The sequence below is a fragment of the Strongylocentrotus purpuratus genome, unplaced genomic scaffold (assembly GCF_000002235.5).
Source record: "Strongylocentrotus purpuratus isolate Spur 01 unplaced genomic scaffold, Spur_5.0 spur5_contig_818, whole genome shotgun sequence".
NCBI classification, from domain to species: domain Eukaryota; kingdom Metazoa; phylum Echinodermata; class Echinoidea; order Camarodonta; family Strongylocentrotidae; genus Strongylocentrotus; species Strongylocentrotus purpuratus.
The window spans coordinates 310,841-328,769 of record NW_022145522.1 but is presented as its reverse complement, the minus strand read 5'-3'; the positions used below and the strand labels follow the sequence as shown (position 1 = coordinate 328,769).

Sequence of the window (17,929 nt, the reverse complement as noted above, 5' to 3'; positions counted from 1 at the left end):
GTTGCCTCCTCCCCCCCCCCCCCCGACCCCGCCCCCTTCCAGCCGCTTGTCATAATCTTGCCCATGACCAAGGCAAGACAAGTCAGTGCATCGATCAACATGAATATAATATAATATTACCATGTATGGTTTAATGATTTATTTTGCCTGACTACTAAGAAAACAAGTGTATGCTTGTAAGCAACCAATACTCCGCAGAATTTCTATTGTAATTAGATTAGAATGACATAAACTTTTCTCATGAAATAGTTTCGGCTAAGTAGGCAAAGTTATTTTTTCTCTGGATTACAAGTAATTTGGTACAAAAATCGAAAGAGCATTATGAAACTACTTAATTCGATTGAATCTCCGTTTTAGTCTTTGTGTGTTTCAAATTGGAAGTTCCACAACTACAATTGAGATCAAGAAAAGAAGAAATTAAGTCAAGTGCTAATTGTGCTTAACTTTTAAATCAGCAGTTTCTCAAGTGGAAATCTGCATGTAATACTCTGCAAGTTCAAGCTAGTAAATGTGCTACAACTGATCATTTCAAGCTTATTATGTACCATATCCGATCCAACTCAAGTAGGCACAATATTTCTGGCAAATTATTTATTACGTAAATGGACATAAATTATTCATGATATGGGCATGTTTTAATAATGTTTTATTTGATCTCAGATGGAAATTTACTTGATGTTGAAAACATTAAGTGTTGCGTTGTGATATAAGGCGTTGCATAAAGCATTCGGTTGGACATTGTTTTGTGAATTTTAATAACTCAATAACAATAATTACTGTATAGGCCTAGGTAGAGATAAGTAGAGTTTGAAAAAGATCGTCATTGACTTTTACAGTAGCACAAGACTTAAGTTAAATCCTAGGGTATATAGCTCTTATTTTCTATCGACTTCATATCAGGAAGGAGTGCAGGAAAGGGACGTTTAAACCTAAATACAATATGCCTTTCACATTAGTCCCGCAAGGTTGCTCTCCACAATCTATATCTAGCATCAAAGGGCGTCTGGCAGTCACTCCCCACCATTTAAATCGTCTGGCAATGGCCATTTGTGTATCTTTGGACTGTGGCGAATATTTTGATATAGGTTCCATTTGGGTTTACTTTCAAGCTGATCTAACTCAATATTGGGGTTGGGGTATTTTAGGGACGTCTGAAAGACACCCCCACCATAGGCGCCGGAATTGGGGTTGGGGTGGCACTCGCCCCAACCCAAAAAGTTGGGGGCAAAACGCATTTTTGCCCTCTCAAAACGCCCCCCTAAAAAAAGAACGAAAAGTATTCAAGGAGTAAAGATGGTTTGTATTTTTTAACCAAAAAGAACATAAAAAAGGACAAAACCTGAATTGAATCACATATAAATTATATTCCATTCAAAGAAAAGGAAAGTTATCAGGAATTAAATTTTGTATACATTCCGCATGCCCCTGCATTTATCAATGGAGGTTTTTTTAAATAATATATTTCTTATGCGATACTGGTGGTTTACAAATGTTGCTTAAATGACAGGATTTTCCGGTACTTGTCTATAAAATCATACCTTTTAAGGCGTTTGTTGGAAAATTACTAATTCCCAAATTAGCAGTCGGGCAAAAATATGCAGAATGACGAGCCCCTCTCAAATGTGTAACCTACCAATGTCACAAATGAGATATCAAAATATGCTCATCTGACCGTAATTAAATGCCGAGCTTCCATGGGCTCTGCCCCCTAGACCCCACCGAGGTTCCTACGGCGGGCCCCCTGAATGCTCATCTGACTGTAATAAAATACAAAAAAACCTGAGCTTCCAGAGGCTCTGCCCCCTGGACCCCCGACAATTAGTGACCTGCCAGTCACACAAAAGGTATCTAAATTATGCTTATCTGACCGGAATTAAATTCCGAAAACCCCTGAGCTTCCAGGGGCTCTGCCCTCTTAACCCCACCGAGGTTTCTAAGGCGGGCCCCCTGAATGCTCATCTGACTGTAATAAAATACCCCAAAAACCTGAGCTTCCAGGGGCTCTGCCCCCTGGACCCCCGACAATTAGTGAACTGCTAGTCACACAAAAGGTATCTAAATATGCTTATCTGACCGTAATTTAATGCCTAAAAATCATGAGCTTCCAGGGGCTTAGCCCCTGGACCCCACGCCAATTTACGCTCCACTCGATACACTCTAACCTGATCGTTAGTAGTACTCCACTTTGAAAAACGTTCCGTGGGGCCTGCATGTAACATGTAGGAGTGGTGGTGATGCAATTTTTTCTTCTGCTCCCACCAGGCGCATCGGAAGCAGTTTGAGATTGGGGGAGGGGGCAAACATTCCAGGGGGCTCACCTTTCAGGGGCATAGGCGTAATGAGAAAAAAAAATCTGCATCATCACCACTCAGACTCTTACATGTTACATGCAGGCCACGCGGAATGTTTTTCATAGTGGAGTATTAACGATCCGGTAGAGCGTAGCGAGTGGAGCGTAAATTGGCGTGGGTCCAGGGTCTTTGCCCCGCGGGTCAAGGGGCGATGCCCCCAGAAGCTGCAGGGGTTTTAGGCATTAAATTACGGTCAGATGAGCATTCAGGGGCCCGTCTTAGGGCCCCTGGTGAGGTCCAGGGTGCGGATCCCCCTGAAGCTCAGGGGTTTTAGGTGTTTAATTACGTCAGAAGAGCATCCAGGGGCCCACTTTAGGGCCCTTGGTGGGGTCTAGCTAAGCTAAGCTAAGGGATTTTAGGCATTTAATTACGGTCAAATGAGCGTATTTTGATACCTCATTTGCGACACTGGCAGGTCACTCATTTTTTCTTTCTCTCTTTTTTTCTTGTTTTCTCTAACATACTTTTTCAAAAAAATGAGGGGGGTGGGGGGGGGGGGAGCTCAAGCCCCACCGTTCTGCAGGCTCTGACATGAAGGCTTCTAAATAAGCATATTTTTTGGCCTAAATGTAAATTTGGGAATTTGACACTTTCAACAAAGGCATACAAAAATATAAGTTACCAAAAAAAATATGAGAAAAACTGAAATCCCAGAAAATCATGTCGTTTCAGCAACATGTTCAAAAAGACCATATGATTCATGCAACGGGCATGATAGAACTCTAAAATGTAAACAGTGATGTGTTACCAAAATTATAAGCCGGTACTTAATGACATTTTCCAATCATCAATCCGTGAGATCCTTAGAAGTTCAAGGAGTCAGTAACGTTTTTTAATTATTCATGGCTAAGCAGAAAAGATTTCAAATTGATCTCAATTGTAGTTGTGGAACTTTCTATTTGAAACACACAAAGACTAAAACTGAGATTTAATCGAATCAAGTAGTTTCATAATGTTCCTTTGATTTTTGTACCAAATTACTTGTAATCGAGAGAAAAAATAACTTTTCCTACCTAGCCGAAACTATTTTATGAGAAAAGTTTATGTCTTTCTAATCTAATTACAATAGAAATTCTGCGGAGTATTGGTTGCTTACAAGCATACACATGTTTTCTTTGTAGTCAGGCAATACAAATCATTAAACCAAACATGGCAATATTATATTATATTCATGTTGATCGATGCACTAACTTGTCTTGCTTTGGTCATGGGCAAGATTATAATAAATTAATAATAATAATAATATTATATTATTATTATTATTATTACTAAAATAATGTCTAATAACTTTTGGCCAGTTAATATACAGATATACTGGCCAAAATCAGAGAAATATCTACAATAAAGTACCTTTTTGGCTCAAAATTTATATTTCACACACTACATCACTCATTGAAATTGATATCAGGATGAAGGTATTTTAATTATCCATCTTTTGACACCAAATACATGATGATTAGAGGTTTTAGTTAAAAGTTATCTTTATAAAACCCGATGTAAACACACCAAACAGGTCCTTAATACACTAATGCACGTACATGCATACAGTTAATACACATGTGGGCAAAAATGTTGTTTTTGTGATAATCAAATCAATAACTTTGGATCGCTATAACTTTTTATTGAAAAGATATATGAACCTCTCCCTCGCACAGAATATTGTCTTTGTACATAAGCAAATTCCTGGAAAGTTATGAAAAAATGGAATTTTCTGATTTTGATATATGAAAAATAACGTTTTTTGATAAAATTGAATTTTTTGGAAAAAATCACAAAAATCATGTTTTTTACTAAAATATGCGATGTTAACTAATCCCAAATTCTTTAAAATTGGTATCAAAATGTAGATAATTTAACTCTCTTTTATATGACACCAAACTCGTGGTGGTTCAAGGTTCCCTTAAAATATTATTTACAAAATACTATTTTCTCGTCAAAAGGGCCGCTTTTTTGGCGGGGGCGTCCCCCTGGCCACACCCACCACTTAGAACATGCCAGACGGTCAATTTGTTATGTGGAGCTATGCGATCTTTACATCTGTGCACATGAAAATTGGTTTCCTTCCCAGCTAGGTTGACCCCCCCTGGCTCCTGTACTACACCCCTCACTCACTCATGCTGGCTAGCTACCTAGCACACACTGCATGGAGGGAGGGATGAGGTCAGTGGTCCATTGCTTTACAAACCTTGCTGCCCAGTAAACAAGGATACAAGTCTCTTTGTGGACTTACATGTGTAGTCTGGCAAATAAGACCTTTTTTCTTGATGGTGAAGTGGCTCAAACATGGAGCATACATGTAGTTCGAAGCATTTTGTCCCTTTGTCACGGTTCTGGTACCCAACTGAATATAATATGAAGAGCGTGCTGCTCATATTACACAACTACATGTACCATCGCTCCCTCGTATGGTTCAATATGCTCAAGTTTACATGTATCAAAAAGTACATCAAAATTATCATTAGCTAATAGTAATGTATCATGTAGTATGAGCACATTACAAGTGGACCCAAAAGCCCCTTAACCCTTATGATCGACAGAAAAAATTAATGGTGCATGCCCTGAAACATTAAACTTAAATTAAGTCCCAAGAGACAAGTGTTTTTCTGCAGAACATGAGGCAAAATCAAAGATAATCATTCAAAACAATCGCTTGAAGAGTTAGTCTCCCTAAGTAAAACCATAAGCAGAAATCAGTAGGCCTATATATTTTATATGCAATATCACTTGTATAGTGTATTCACATCTCTTACGGGACATCATAATGAATAATCCCCTTTAATTGGGATCAGGTCTTTTAACAAAGACTATTTTTGTGTGTGGGTGAGGCTATCAACAACTGTCATTTACATATTTTTCATCAGATATGGGTCACTGATTATTATTTTCTACCGAAAAGACATAAAAGAGAATTAAAATAAATTTGGTGAATGGAAATATATATATATATATATATATGGTCAAATGCATTTCATGCACTGTTACTCAATTGAAAAATACTTTTAAAAAAATGATATTTATCAATATATCCTTTAAAAGGAAGGTCAATCTATTGTGCATGTATATTTGTATAGTAAAGAGTAATTTTCAAAGGTTATTTAAAGCAGAACTGGGCTTGGCTTTCATGTTGAGGGATTAGAACAAACTATAAACTTGGAATTATGAATTATGGGAGTTTTTCCCTTCTCCACTTGAAGGGGCTTTATTGCTAAGTTGGGGGGGGGGGGTGGTAATGCCCCTTCCAACATTACAGCAGTCATAAATAAGATGCACAAAATTAACACTTAACAGAACACGTATTTCATCATTAACATGATCTCACACCTGCTTTAGATAGCAAAATTGTCTCATCACAGAAATAAAAGAGCAAGGATTTAAACTGCAAACTTAGAGAAAAAAAGGGGAGTGAATCATCATCAAAGAAACTGATGAAAACCAGAAAATGATTCCTCAAGTCTTGATAAACTATTCATCTTGTACATTGAAGTCTGCTGTATCACTGAAGACATTTCCATGCTCTGACCTGTGAATGAACCTTTGGATGATGCATGTAATATCTCCGAGGCCTATCTATATGGATTAGATACAGAGATCTCTAATACCCCAAAATTCATAGTCACTGCTCTTACGATAAATGCAAGTGACATCTACATGAACTTACTCATCAAAATGAGGAGTCTTCTATCATTCCCAGTACAAAAAAACATTGCAAGTATAGCTTTGGGTATATAAGAAGACTTCTGAAACAAATACAAGTATGACTATGAGGGTAGAAACATTTCTTGCAAATATTTTGAACATTCATGGTTTCAAAGCTATTTAAATTTAATGCTCCTCTCTTATCAAGTAAAGACTTTACTTTTCTTGATAAGACAATAACATAAAGAAACTGGTGGTGACAAAATTATAAGAGAGTGAGATACATGCAGGGGCTCATACGGATTAAGATTCATACATGTACACACTACAAAATAGTTAAAAACATGTGGTTAAGAATAAGCCTACACACAAAGATATGCACATTTTATTAATTTATTTGTTTTTTTATGTAATGTTTAATTTTGTACAGGGTCGACTTTCTAGCTGAATAACTGCCTACACACAGGAGACCTATCTATGCATATTGTTATCTCTTTCTTTTTCTTTCCTTTAGAGAGGGGAGTGGTTTATATAAAAAGCTAAGAACACAAGAAGAACAAATCAAGAATTATTAGCCTTTTTTATTTTCCTCATCCTGCATCAATTACAGTATTTTAATCATTAGAGCTTTCAAATTGGTGCTATGGTATGGATTGGACAAACAGCATGCTCAATCAATCTACTTCCCAAAAGGTCACTGCATAGGGAATGAGGCTCTCCCTCTCTCACTCCATCTCTCTCTGTCTCTCTCTTTCTCACAAGCATGGTATGTACAACTGAACTTGGATAGGAACACGCACCACGCATGCATGCAGGATATAACCATGAACGCTATACATGTACATGTACATTTAACATGGTTTTTTTCTCCCTGTAAATACATGTGCATGCTAAAGGCTAATATCCACATGCTTTTGCAAAAGTTGATGCAGATATATACGGTATGTATTAAGTATTTCAATTAACTGTCCCTTCCCCCATATGGCATACACAGGTCTACTCATTTCAATTTCAGTAAGTTAATGACAAAACCTAAATATAGACCGCAAACTTGCTAAGAGATTGACATTAATTCAATATATTTACTGTACACATATACACCTACTCCTAGTCATGAAGCGACAATGATATTGAATTTCATTATGCATAATGTGTTTAAAGATACACAAATAGGTACATATCCCTAGGGAAGCATTACTGAAACTGAATCTAACATCAGAAAGTGAAAGAGGAATTGGTCATTCAAGTAAAAACAACAACTGTATGATTTAAGATAAATAGAAGTTCTCAATTTATGCAACTACATGAACCTTAAATAGAATGTTTCACAGCTACACATCATGTACATGTACATGAAAGTCAGGAACATACACAAATTATATGGGTAACAAAAAGTCTCTCATTCCTACTATTAAAAAAATGATTCAAGTCTACACATACAATTACAATATCTTTAATAATATTAGCCTACATGTACTGTAGCTCTTATTTGGTCCTATCAAATAAAGGCCCTTCATGGATGCACATGAAGCCATAATATGACAGAAAACAGTTTTAAAATTTCCTACATGTATTTACTAGATCTGAATTTATTACACAGTTATACCTTTGAAAAGGATGGAAGTAATATGGTCTTAATTATAAAAGGAGCTTCCTCTAACTGCTCTCGTTATCATCATTTCAATTATTTCCAAAATCCCCTTACCTCTTACTAAAACCACATAATTTTTTTGTTTGACCAGGCAGTATTTGAAGAATAATAAAAGGGTCATTAAATCCTGCTGTAGTAGTCCAGTACATTTGTATTTAAAAAAAAAAATCCAAATCATAACGAACAAAGAATAAACGATAAAGACTAGAAAAGAAATGTAGTGTTACTATTTCAAGATATTTCAAAATAATGCAAAACATTTACAGGAAAGCAGGAAATTGAAAACAGCTTGAACGCACATTTAAGATATTCAGCTATAGATAATTAACATTTTGGATACAGTATTCTAGCCATATGTGATTTTGTTTTTCATCCCCATATTTTTTCCCCAATCCAGAATATTCTTCACAGTATGGAACCATTATCACAGAGGTTAGCATGTTTTGCTCAATAGAGGGCGCTACACCCAAAGCTGCAATCAATGCCATTGACTATTTCATTTCAGATGCTGTTTCATGCTCACAGATACATGTAGTTCTCCAATATGCTTGGTGCTTATAATCAGGCATGTACAATAGTCAGTACACAATACACAATAGTTCCGCTTGTACATGATATTCATTTTGGAGTGTAATATAGCTGTAGGGCTATGGTGTATAATGTAAAACCAATCTATAGTGTTGAGATAAACCATTAAAAACATACCAGTAAATAGTACACATGTATAACGAAAGTATAATATATATATATTAATATTTATAATAATATATATTGCAATAATCTTGGTTTTCTACGTGTTTTGGGGAAAATGTCACTATTTTACTGAATTTTGATTAGTTGAGAGCTCTTCACGTGACCAGAAATATTTCAATCATTTTTAAGGTTGCTCTATAAAGTACTATGTGGGAGCAGGGAACTTTTTAATTTTGTTTTATTTCTGGAGCTATACATGTATATCCAATTTTTTAGGGGCCACTTTTTCAACTTTCGGAGGCTCCTTTTACCATTTCGGGGGCTTCTCTTTTCAGGGGCTACTTTTTTCATTTATTTGTTGAGTTTATTTACTAGTCTTACTGGCTAATATCTTTGATCATATCCTGCATTAAAAATGTATTGGTTTTTGATTGGTTGAGAGCTCTTCACATGACCAAAAATATTTCAACCACTTCAAGGTTTCTCTGAAAAAGTAGTATTTGGGGGTTGGAAAACAAAATTGATCATTTTTTTTAAAGTTTAAAATTGAATTAAAATTGAAAAATGTTAAAACATGTTGATAATTTGTTTCAATTTTAATAAATTCAATAATTTTCATTAACATTTAATGTTTCACTTTTTTCTTTTTAATTTATAAAAAATAGTACAATTGGATTTACCTCTTGCAAATAGTTTCCACGAGAACCTCTCTTGACAGTGTACATTTGTTTATAAAGGTTCCGGGCATCCTACTTCATATTTACCCATTAATTACCCATTCAAAAAGAAAGCAATTTGATTTATCTAGTCAAATAAAGAAGTTTTAATGCATTGATTTGATGCAAGAACTGTATTATAGTCATACTATGTACTGTTTTTTAAATGACTGTCTGATTTTCTTGTGAAAACTCTACTTTAAACAAGGGAAACGCTCTCTGCGGTCTCGCCTGCATTACGCAATTTGAATGATGACAAATTGAGGTTGGGACATAATTTATCGGCAGAGTGGCCCATTAGTAGGTCCCTCCCCCCCCCCAAAAAAAAAAATGAAATCCTCTGAATATAATCAGCTTTTGAAGTGAATATTGGCTAAGAATCATAAGCAGAATTATTTACTATTATAATTTGTACCAAAATTGATGAATTTATTGGAATATGAACAAATAATAAATACTGATTTACCGGTATTAAGTTGTGAAAACATAATCCAAGTCTACTGACCTAAAATGACCTTTGACCTACACTTTGTGACCTAGAATTTGCGTCATATGATTTCTGATACTTGATAACCATTGTGTACAAGTTTCATGGAATTTGAACACACGCTTTTGAAATTATGCTAAAAATTCAAAATCTTGATGTTGATACCACAACAAAGTCTTAGTTTGCAGACCTTAAATTACATTTGATCTTGACTTTGTCACCTAAAAGACTAATCACAAGATTGATGATACTTCATAACCCCTATGTTCAAGTTTCATGGAATAGGAATGTGTACTTATAACCATATAAATATAAAAAACATTCATTGACATGGTACTGTGAAAGAAGTCTAAGTTTGTTGACCTGAAATGACCTTTGACTAACCCTGTAAGTTGGGGCTCCGATCGGATCGGAAGATCGGAGCGACACCCTCACACGTTTGATCGGTATCGGATCGGCAGATCGACCAAAAAATTGGCTTTTTTTTTTTTTTTTAATGACAAAAATTTTCAAGTTTTTGGCTATCAAATGCTCAAAAAAAATTCATGGCTGGGATTATTTTGTCATTTGGAGTTGTTGGAGACCATGTTTGTTAATATTTAGTGCCTTTTCATGACTTTGAAATTAATAATATTGGTCTAAGAGCAGAGGCAAAACATGCGGGCCGCCATCTTGGATTATAATGTTGGTATTTTTTTTATTTTTTTTAAATGACAAAAGTTTTAAAGTTTTTGGCTGTCAAATGCTCAAAAAAAAATTCATGGCTGGGATTATTTTGTCATTTGGAGTTGTTGTAGACCATGTTTGTTGATATTTAGTGCCTTTTCACGACTTTGAAATTAATAATATTGGTCTAAGAGCAGAGGTAAAACATGCGAGCCGCCATCTTGGATTATAATGTAGGTATGCAAAATAAATTTTAAAAAATTAAAAATCTGCTGATTTTTTTCCGGTCATTTTAATTGATCGGCGATCGGAAATTATTATCCGATCACCCCTGATCGGATCGGTATCGGCATCCGATCCGATGATTGTTTACAGGGTTACCTTTGACCTTAAAGGTAAAGACCAGTTTTGGAAACGCCCCAATTTCAAAAAATGAAATGGAAGCTCTTATTTACCAATCATGTGAAAGAATATGTTTTGACTAATACATGACGATAAAACTTTTGCCGGGAAACCGCCTACTAATCGATATATTTGGTATAATGTGGGGTTGTTTAGCTGTATGGTTAGTACTCAAATGAAGACACATAGAGAAACATCAGAGTGAAGTTGCAATCCAGCATGACTGGTTATATTGTGTATAGAAGAGCCCATACACCACAGTGTACATTAACTGTGTGTGTATGTGTGTATAGCATGTAGCATTGAGTCAATGTATAAGATCACATATTACATCCCCCTTACAGAAAAATAAACTGAGTCCATAATGTCCAAACTTGAAGTATCCAAAGATGAAGTCCTATCAATAAGTCAGTTTTTCTGGCTTCTTGATTACCCGGCCACTGCGGGTGGTCGGCTGGTGGTTGGGGATTGGGACAGGGTTTGGGGCAGGGTTTGGGGCAGGAGAACCTCTGATGTCGGGCGTTGGATCAAGCGTCATCTCTTCGCGTGTATGAGGATCGGGTGTCTTGGTTACCTCCTCATCATGATGGATACGCCTGGGCTCAATATCAGCGAGGTGTTGCCGGTTTCTGCGTAGCACCCTTCCATTAGGCGTCTCGACGAGATATGACCTAGGCTCATGGCATTGCTCACGAACAGTAGCTGTTATCCAGTGACGTGATGTCTGGTCTTGGACTCTCACAAGCTGCCCAGGTGAGAGTGGTGCTAGGTCATGGGCTGATTTGTCGTGATGATACTTCTGGCTCTGCTGTCGAAGCTGCATACGATGGTTAACATCATCACGACCAGGGGAGTTGTTGCGGATTCGAGTTGGTAAGTTGTCCTTCATCTTCCTCCCGTAAAGAAGCTCAGCTGGGCTTGGTATGCGGCTGTCAATTGGAGTGGCACGGATACATAGTAGAGCCATGTTGGGGTCGATACCACTCACTTTAGCTTTCTTGAGCGTATTCTTGACAGTTTGAATCATTCGCTCAATGAAGCCATTTGACCTGGGGTAGTGGGGAGAGGATGTAACATGGCTGAATCCCCACTGTGTAGCAAAGTCTCTGTATGTTGAGGAGTCAAAATGTCTTCCGTTGTCGCTAACGTTCTTGGAGCTCAGTGTCATCACGAAATTCACAGTCATATGCCTGCAGCTTCAGGCGCGAGATATAATCATCTGCACTTTCCCTCTCTTTCTGCACATATTTCTGAAGGTATAGCCTAGCTACACGGAAATTTGCCCTTGGCCTCAGTTGTGTCTCGAACTTCTCCCAAACAACAGTTGGATTCTTCTTATCTTCACCTTCCAGACCCCACGAGTTGTAAAGCTTGATACCCGTGGCACCAGTGAACAAAAGAACATGATCCACTTGCTTACCAATCGCAACATTCTTGACTGAGAAGTATAAGTCACACTGCTGATGAAAAATCTTAACAGCATTGGCTCTGTCGGGGTCTTCCCAATTCATGCGGGGTGTAAATGATTCATTCATAGTTCATACCAGCTACTCAAACTCCAATAGTAATGCAAATGTCAATGCACATTTTACTTACAGTAAAACCATCATATGGGACTGTAGAAAGGAGCACCTGTTGATCCCATGACAGTGTGTCAGTAAGATGGCCTCCAAAATCTCTCCAAAATGATGCAAAGTTCACAAATATTGTCCAGTAGGTTCTATATCGCTGCCACCATATAATGTGGGGTTGTTTAGCTGTATGGTTAGTACTCAAATGAAGACACATAGAGAAACATCAGAGTGAAGTTGCAATCCAGCATGACTGGTTATATTGTGTATAGAAGAGCCCATACACCACAGTGTACATTAACTGTGTGTGTATGTGTGTATAGCATGTAGCATTGAGTCAATGTATAAGATCACATATTACATTTGGTAAATTAGTTTATCTATTGGTATGTGAGAGAAAAACGCATGTGTCGCGCACATGTGCATATAGTCCCATATACATCTTTCTGTGTACAGTGCTTGTAACTTTACGAAGACTGGGCCAAATTTCTTATCATTTTGATGACTCCAGAACCTTGCAGTACACACCAATACTTATATGCTAGATGATCAACCTTTTCTGATCGATTTCACAACCATAACTGGTCTTTATCTTTAACTTAGTGACCTGAAATTCTACTCACATGATTGGGGATACTTGATAACCCTTTAGTCTAAATTTTATTGAATTAGCTTATACTTTCAAAATTATACTAAAAATTCAAAAACTTAACCCGAGTTTAAGTTTTTGATGTTGACGCTGCCGCAGTTGCCGCACCACCGTCACCAGAAAAGCGGCGCCTATGTCTCGCTTTTTGCTACACCTTCATTGAAAATTCGAACAAAATTCCTTGAGAATTATATGGCCTATAGAGCACACACAAACCAACCACGAAATATTAGCCTTTTACCCTAAAGAAGACGTAACACTGGGGGCAATATAGGTGTGTAGATTATACCAAGATACACCTTCATACAAAATTTGAAAGAAGTCCGTCAAGGAATGTGGCAGTTAGAGCGCACACAAGAATATGACGCAGCATATGACGTGGCGTACGCATGTTGCTTTGCTGAATGCGCAACTTGAGCGCGATAGGCAAGCTCTACATCCATTGTCTACAACGTGCATCCACATGCGAGGACCGAATGCAAAATGCATGTGCAGATTTTACGCGTTGTCACCATGGTTTGGACTGAGCGGAGCTCACGCCTCCCTATTTACATTTGTAGCTGATCCCCAAAATGGGGGGGGAAGGGTAGTTTCAAATTGATGTCGCTTGTGATCACTTGGGACTAGCGAAAAAAATAAGCACATAGATATTATCCTTACGTCTATCCCTGCATAAGCCTGGGGGGCTCACTTCAGGAAAGTGGTAAAGATCGGAGGGGGGACCTTGGTGTTAGCAAGGGAATGTGTATAGACTCTAGTCGGCTTCCGTCTCTAAACTAGAGAGAGCCGACCCTACCCAAATAAGAGGCTTAACAAACGAAAGAAACAGCACATTGAAGTCACAAAATGGAATCAATTGACCTAATTCTGAAACCAAACTTCCAACTTCTAAGATTCAAACAAGTTTTTTTTTTATGTCTTCATGTCTAGACTCTAGCTCTAGACTGTGGTCAGTCTAGACTTTGGAAGATTAGTCATGCCTCATTAGATATGGTCATTTTTTAATTTTAGTTTTCAATTTAATGTGGACTCAATTTATACTAGGCTACTAGACCTAGGTCTAGATCTATCATCTAGACTAGATATCTAGCCTTAATTTGAAGGGATCAATCAGTGAATCACAGGGTCAAACGCAAGGTAGGCCCCTCTAGATCTATTCCATTTTCGCATTCCTAAAAAATATTGATAGGCCTACAAACCTCTTTCCTCATCCGTGTACAGCGTGTTGCACTCTTTCAGGATTTTTTCGTTCAGGGAAATGGTGGCAGAATCCGTGGGATTTGCCGACTCTCGCCTTCTCACTCTTCCTGACATATTGACAGTTCTTGCGGTACAATCGATCAGCCTCAAGAGTTTTGACTTTTATACGATATATCTGTCTATTACTTCGAATAACTCTGGACTTGTGATTGATGAAAGTTATCTAAAATTAGTTAACATCGGAGATTTTCTGACGGGATCGTCTGTTCAGCAGTGGTTCTGCTTCAGGCACCGGCACAGATAGAATGAAGGCGGCGATTGGTTCACAAAATGTGCAAGTTGGCATGTACTTGTACGTGTGGCGGAAGTACTAATCATTTAGTGATCTGTATGAAAATAAAGCACGTTGGGCGACAATATTGTGTTAGTAACGAGTTTCTCTTCCGGACTTTTATTACAAAAATTATTAAAAAAATTATGCTAATGGGTGACCTAAAAGTTGACCTTATCCCCCCCCCCCCCCCAATGAAACAAAATGTCGATAGGTCAAATTGTCAAATTTCGGGACAAAAAAAAAATGTGCTCGATCCCTCGATCATAATCAAAATATTCCATTAGAAATCCAAAGCATATTGTGGTGTGGCGCTTCACGATAATTTATCCCCTCAACGACAACAATTGGGCCGCTTGGGCGCCTCAAAATATAACAATAATACTTTCTAACAAGGCAAGACAGGTCTTCAAAAAGCTTTTACTAAACTGGTCCACACGTACTGTGCTGTGATCTGTCCAGCAAAACGTGACCCCCCCCCCCCCCAACAACAACAACCGCCTACCCTTCTTCCCCTGACCTATCTATACGACCCGACTACGATCCAATTTGGAAAGAATAGGCAACAGCATTTAATGACTGGAACAATCATATTAAAATCTAGTAGGCTATACGGAAGCCCACTAGTCCCACCATGTGAATTATGCTTGGGGATAATAATTGTCCCTAAACTTCGGGCTATATCTGTACCGCTCCTGTACTATGTTTCATCAAATTTGAATGTCTTTGTTTGTTTTTTTCGTTTTTTCCCGCCCTCTTTTGGCTGATATTTCTCAGTTTTTAATGCTTTAATACGGTAACCCTTTAATACATGTGTTTCAGCGTCATCATTCCAAAAAATAAAAACAAAACAACATAGAGAAACTAATGTAGACAAATGCGATTTCATCTTTAGTTTGTGACAAGTTGCTAAATTGGCCATTCACCAGTTGACGGAGGTGTGTGCTTGTTTTCTCCAGATATCTTGCATGTGAAGATGTACGATCAACCGCGTACAATTTTGTATACGTGTAGGCTTTATAATTGTTTAGACCCGGTACCATTTTGTGAGAAAATACTTCACCATCATTGAAAAAGAAAGGTCTTGTTGATTAGTTTAATATTTTTATTTCGATTGAAGACAATACCATTTACATTTTTCGTATTATCATTGTATATTATTAGCAATGAATGTTATATCGAGCTCCACCCCCAAAATTCCCGTTTCCAAATAATTCTAAAAATTAAGACTACGTGTATTAAGAGTTGTGCAACTTCAATAATCTTAATTGTTCCGAAAAATATACGATTAAATATATATACCAAATTTCAACAAAAAACATGCAAACTGTGGTGAGATTTGGAATAGGACAAGATGAACGGTTTCTGCCGTTTCTGAATGAGATTCTAAATGCCGGGGGGGGGGGGGGGGGTACTCAGATGCTTATTATTGTCATTAAATATTATATATCCAGGAATGGCTGTGCAATTTTACAATCGGATGATTCCCTCCGAATAAAAGGATTCATTGCCTTGTTGATTCACTAAGTAGTGGGGGTAGTGAGCAATTTTTTTTTTTGGCCCTCGAAAATTTAAAAATTTGCACCCCCCCCCCATGGGCGCCAAAAAGGTAAAAATCACGTGTTTATACACATTTTTTTTCCAGAGGGGCCAGGCCCCCCCGCCCCCCAGGCCCCCCTCCCTGGACCCGCTACTGGGTGTCCCTATTCAATTCTGACAAATGCCCTCTTTCTCGATATTGAGTGCCCATTCAAGTTCCCTTCAGATAAGTGCAGGGGCGGATCCAGGATTTTCCAATAGGGGGGACCGGAAATTCGAAATTCTCGCAGACCGTTATATAAACTTACCAATACTGACAAGGTCATATTAGAAGCACTGTACTTTAATAGTGTATTGGTACCTACAAACGGGCACAATTATTTTGGAAAGGGGACATGCTCACGTCACATCTCTTGTCCGATATCAACATTCCCCGTTTTCAAGTTATGCTCGCGCGCAATTTTTTTTAACATTTCCATCAGTGGGGGCTGAAGCCTCTTGCCCCAATATCTATTTCCTGGTTTAATAATTTGGCGAGTGAGCGAAGCGAGTTAGCAGAAATTTGAGCTTATGTATGTTGTGAAAAGTGTTAATTGTCACCAAAATATACGAGATAAGATATAACAAATGCATATTGGTAATTTTTAAATTTTCGGGGAAAGAGGCTGCAACACCATCACGCATTAACTGCAGGTGTTTTGAAATCAAATCAGACTCCCCAAAAAATTGTTAACCAAAACGCACGAATCCAGTTTCAAAAATCAAAAAAAATGTCAGCTTCAGAGGGGGGCACATCATCCCCCAGACTCCCTCTAAAAGTATTAACCGAATCGCACGAATCTAGGTTAAAAAAAAAATCAGCTTCAGAGCTAGAGAGGAACCCCCCCCCCCACACACACACACACACACACACACACACACACACACCCTGTGCGCGCAAGCGTGAAATTAACGCTGGCGCTAATGCGTAAGCAGGGGCGGAGGAGCTATTTCCAAAGTGGAAAGCACCAACAAAAAAGGGCACCTACAAAGCGAAATCTCAAAGCGAAAATATCCATTTTTTTAGACATTGGTATATACCCTTTCATTGTGATCCCATTATCAGGGACGATTTCAATATTTGTTTTTCTTTATATATCATACAAGTTATTGCTTAAGCATCACAATTTCGGCTAAGTGTGATTGTCTGAATATTCATTTGCGAGCGAGCAAAGCGAGCGAGAAAAAATGTAAGATCTGTGAGGTCGTAGAGTGAAAAATTACATCTTATAAAGAGGAAAAAAACAACAAATCATGATGGGGTTATAAGCATCACGGAAGACTGAAAAAACATTTGTTTTAAAGTGACATATAATTGTATCATCTATAAATGCGAGCGAGCGAGCGAGCTTTAGGGGAAATTACTCTTAGTCGCTTTAAATTAGGTGCAAGACTAATGATGAGCAGGTTAGGGGGGCACGTGCCCCCCCCCCCGATGATGAGAGGTTAAGGGACACATATCGAAAGGGATAAAGACACTTATTAGAAAAGAAAAGGAGCATGTGTCAAGGTACAAAGAGTAATTATCAAAGGTTCAAACTGGGCACTTCTTACACCTGAAAGGAGGCACTCACCAGAAATGAGATAGGGCACTTATGAGTATGGGAAATGGGCATTTGTCGACGGAAAAGGGGCATCCATCAGAAATTGATTTATCAGAGGTGAAAAGGGGCATTTATGAAAAGGGGATAGGTCCCTATATAGAAAGGAAAAGGGGCACGATTCAAAATTAAAGGGCAGTTAGCAAAGGTGAAAATGGGCACCCATCATAGATGAAAAGAGTACTTATCAGGGGGGGGGAGGGGTACTTTTCAAAGTAAAATGAGCATCTCTCAGATTCGAATAGGGGCAATTATCGGAGGTGAAGAGCGCACTGAAGTGAAACGAATTAACTTCATATATATGAAAATGGTCATTTACCAGAGATGAAAAGGGACACTTTTTATTTATGAAGGGCCTCATTTTTCTAAATAGCCCTTATCAGATAGGAAAGGGGGC

At 37.9% G+C, this 17,929-nt stretch overlaps 1 protein-coding gene across 1 annotated transcript; it reads right to left on the bottom strand.

Moving 5' to 3' along the window:
• Positions 1-11,002: 11,002 nt before the first annotated feature.
• Positions 11,003-11,770, bottom strand: LOC115922148. The gene has a single exon (XM_030980347.1). The coding sequence runs from the start codon at positions 11,768-11,770 to the stop codon at positions 11,003-11,005; it is 768 nt and encodes a 255-aa protein (XP_030836207.1).
• Between the last annotated feature and the right edge of the window lie 6,159 nt (positions 11,771-17,929).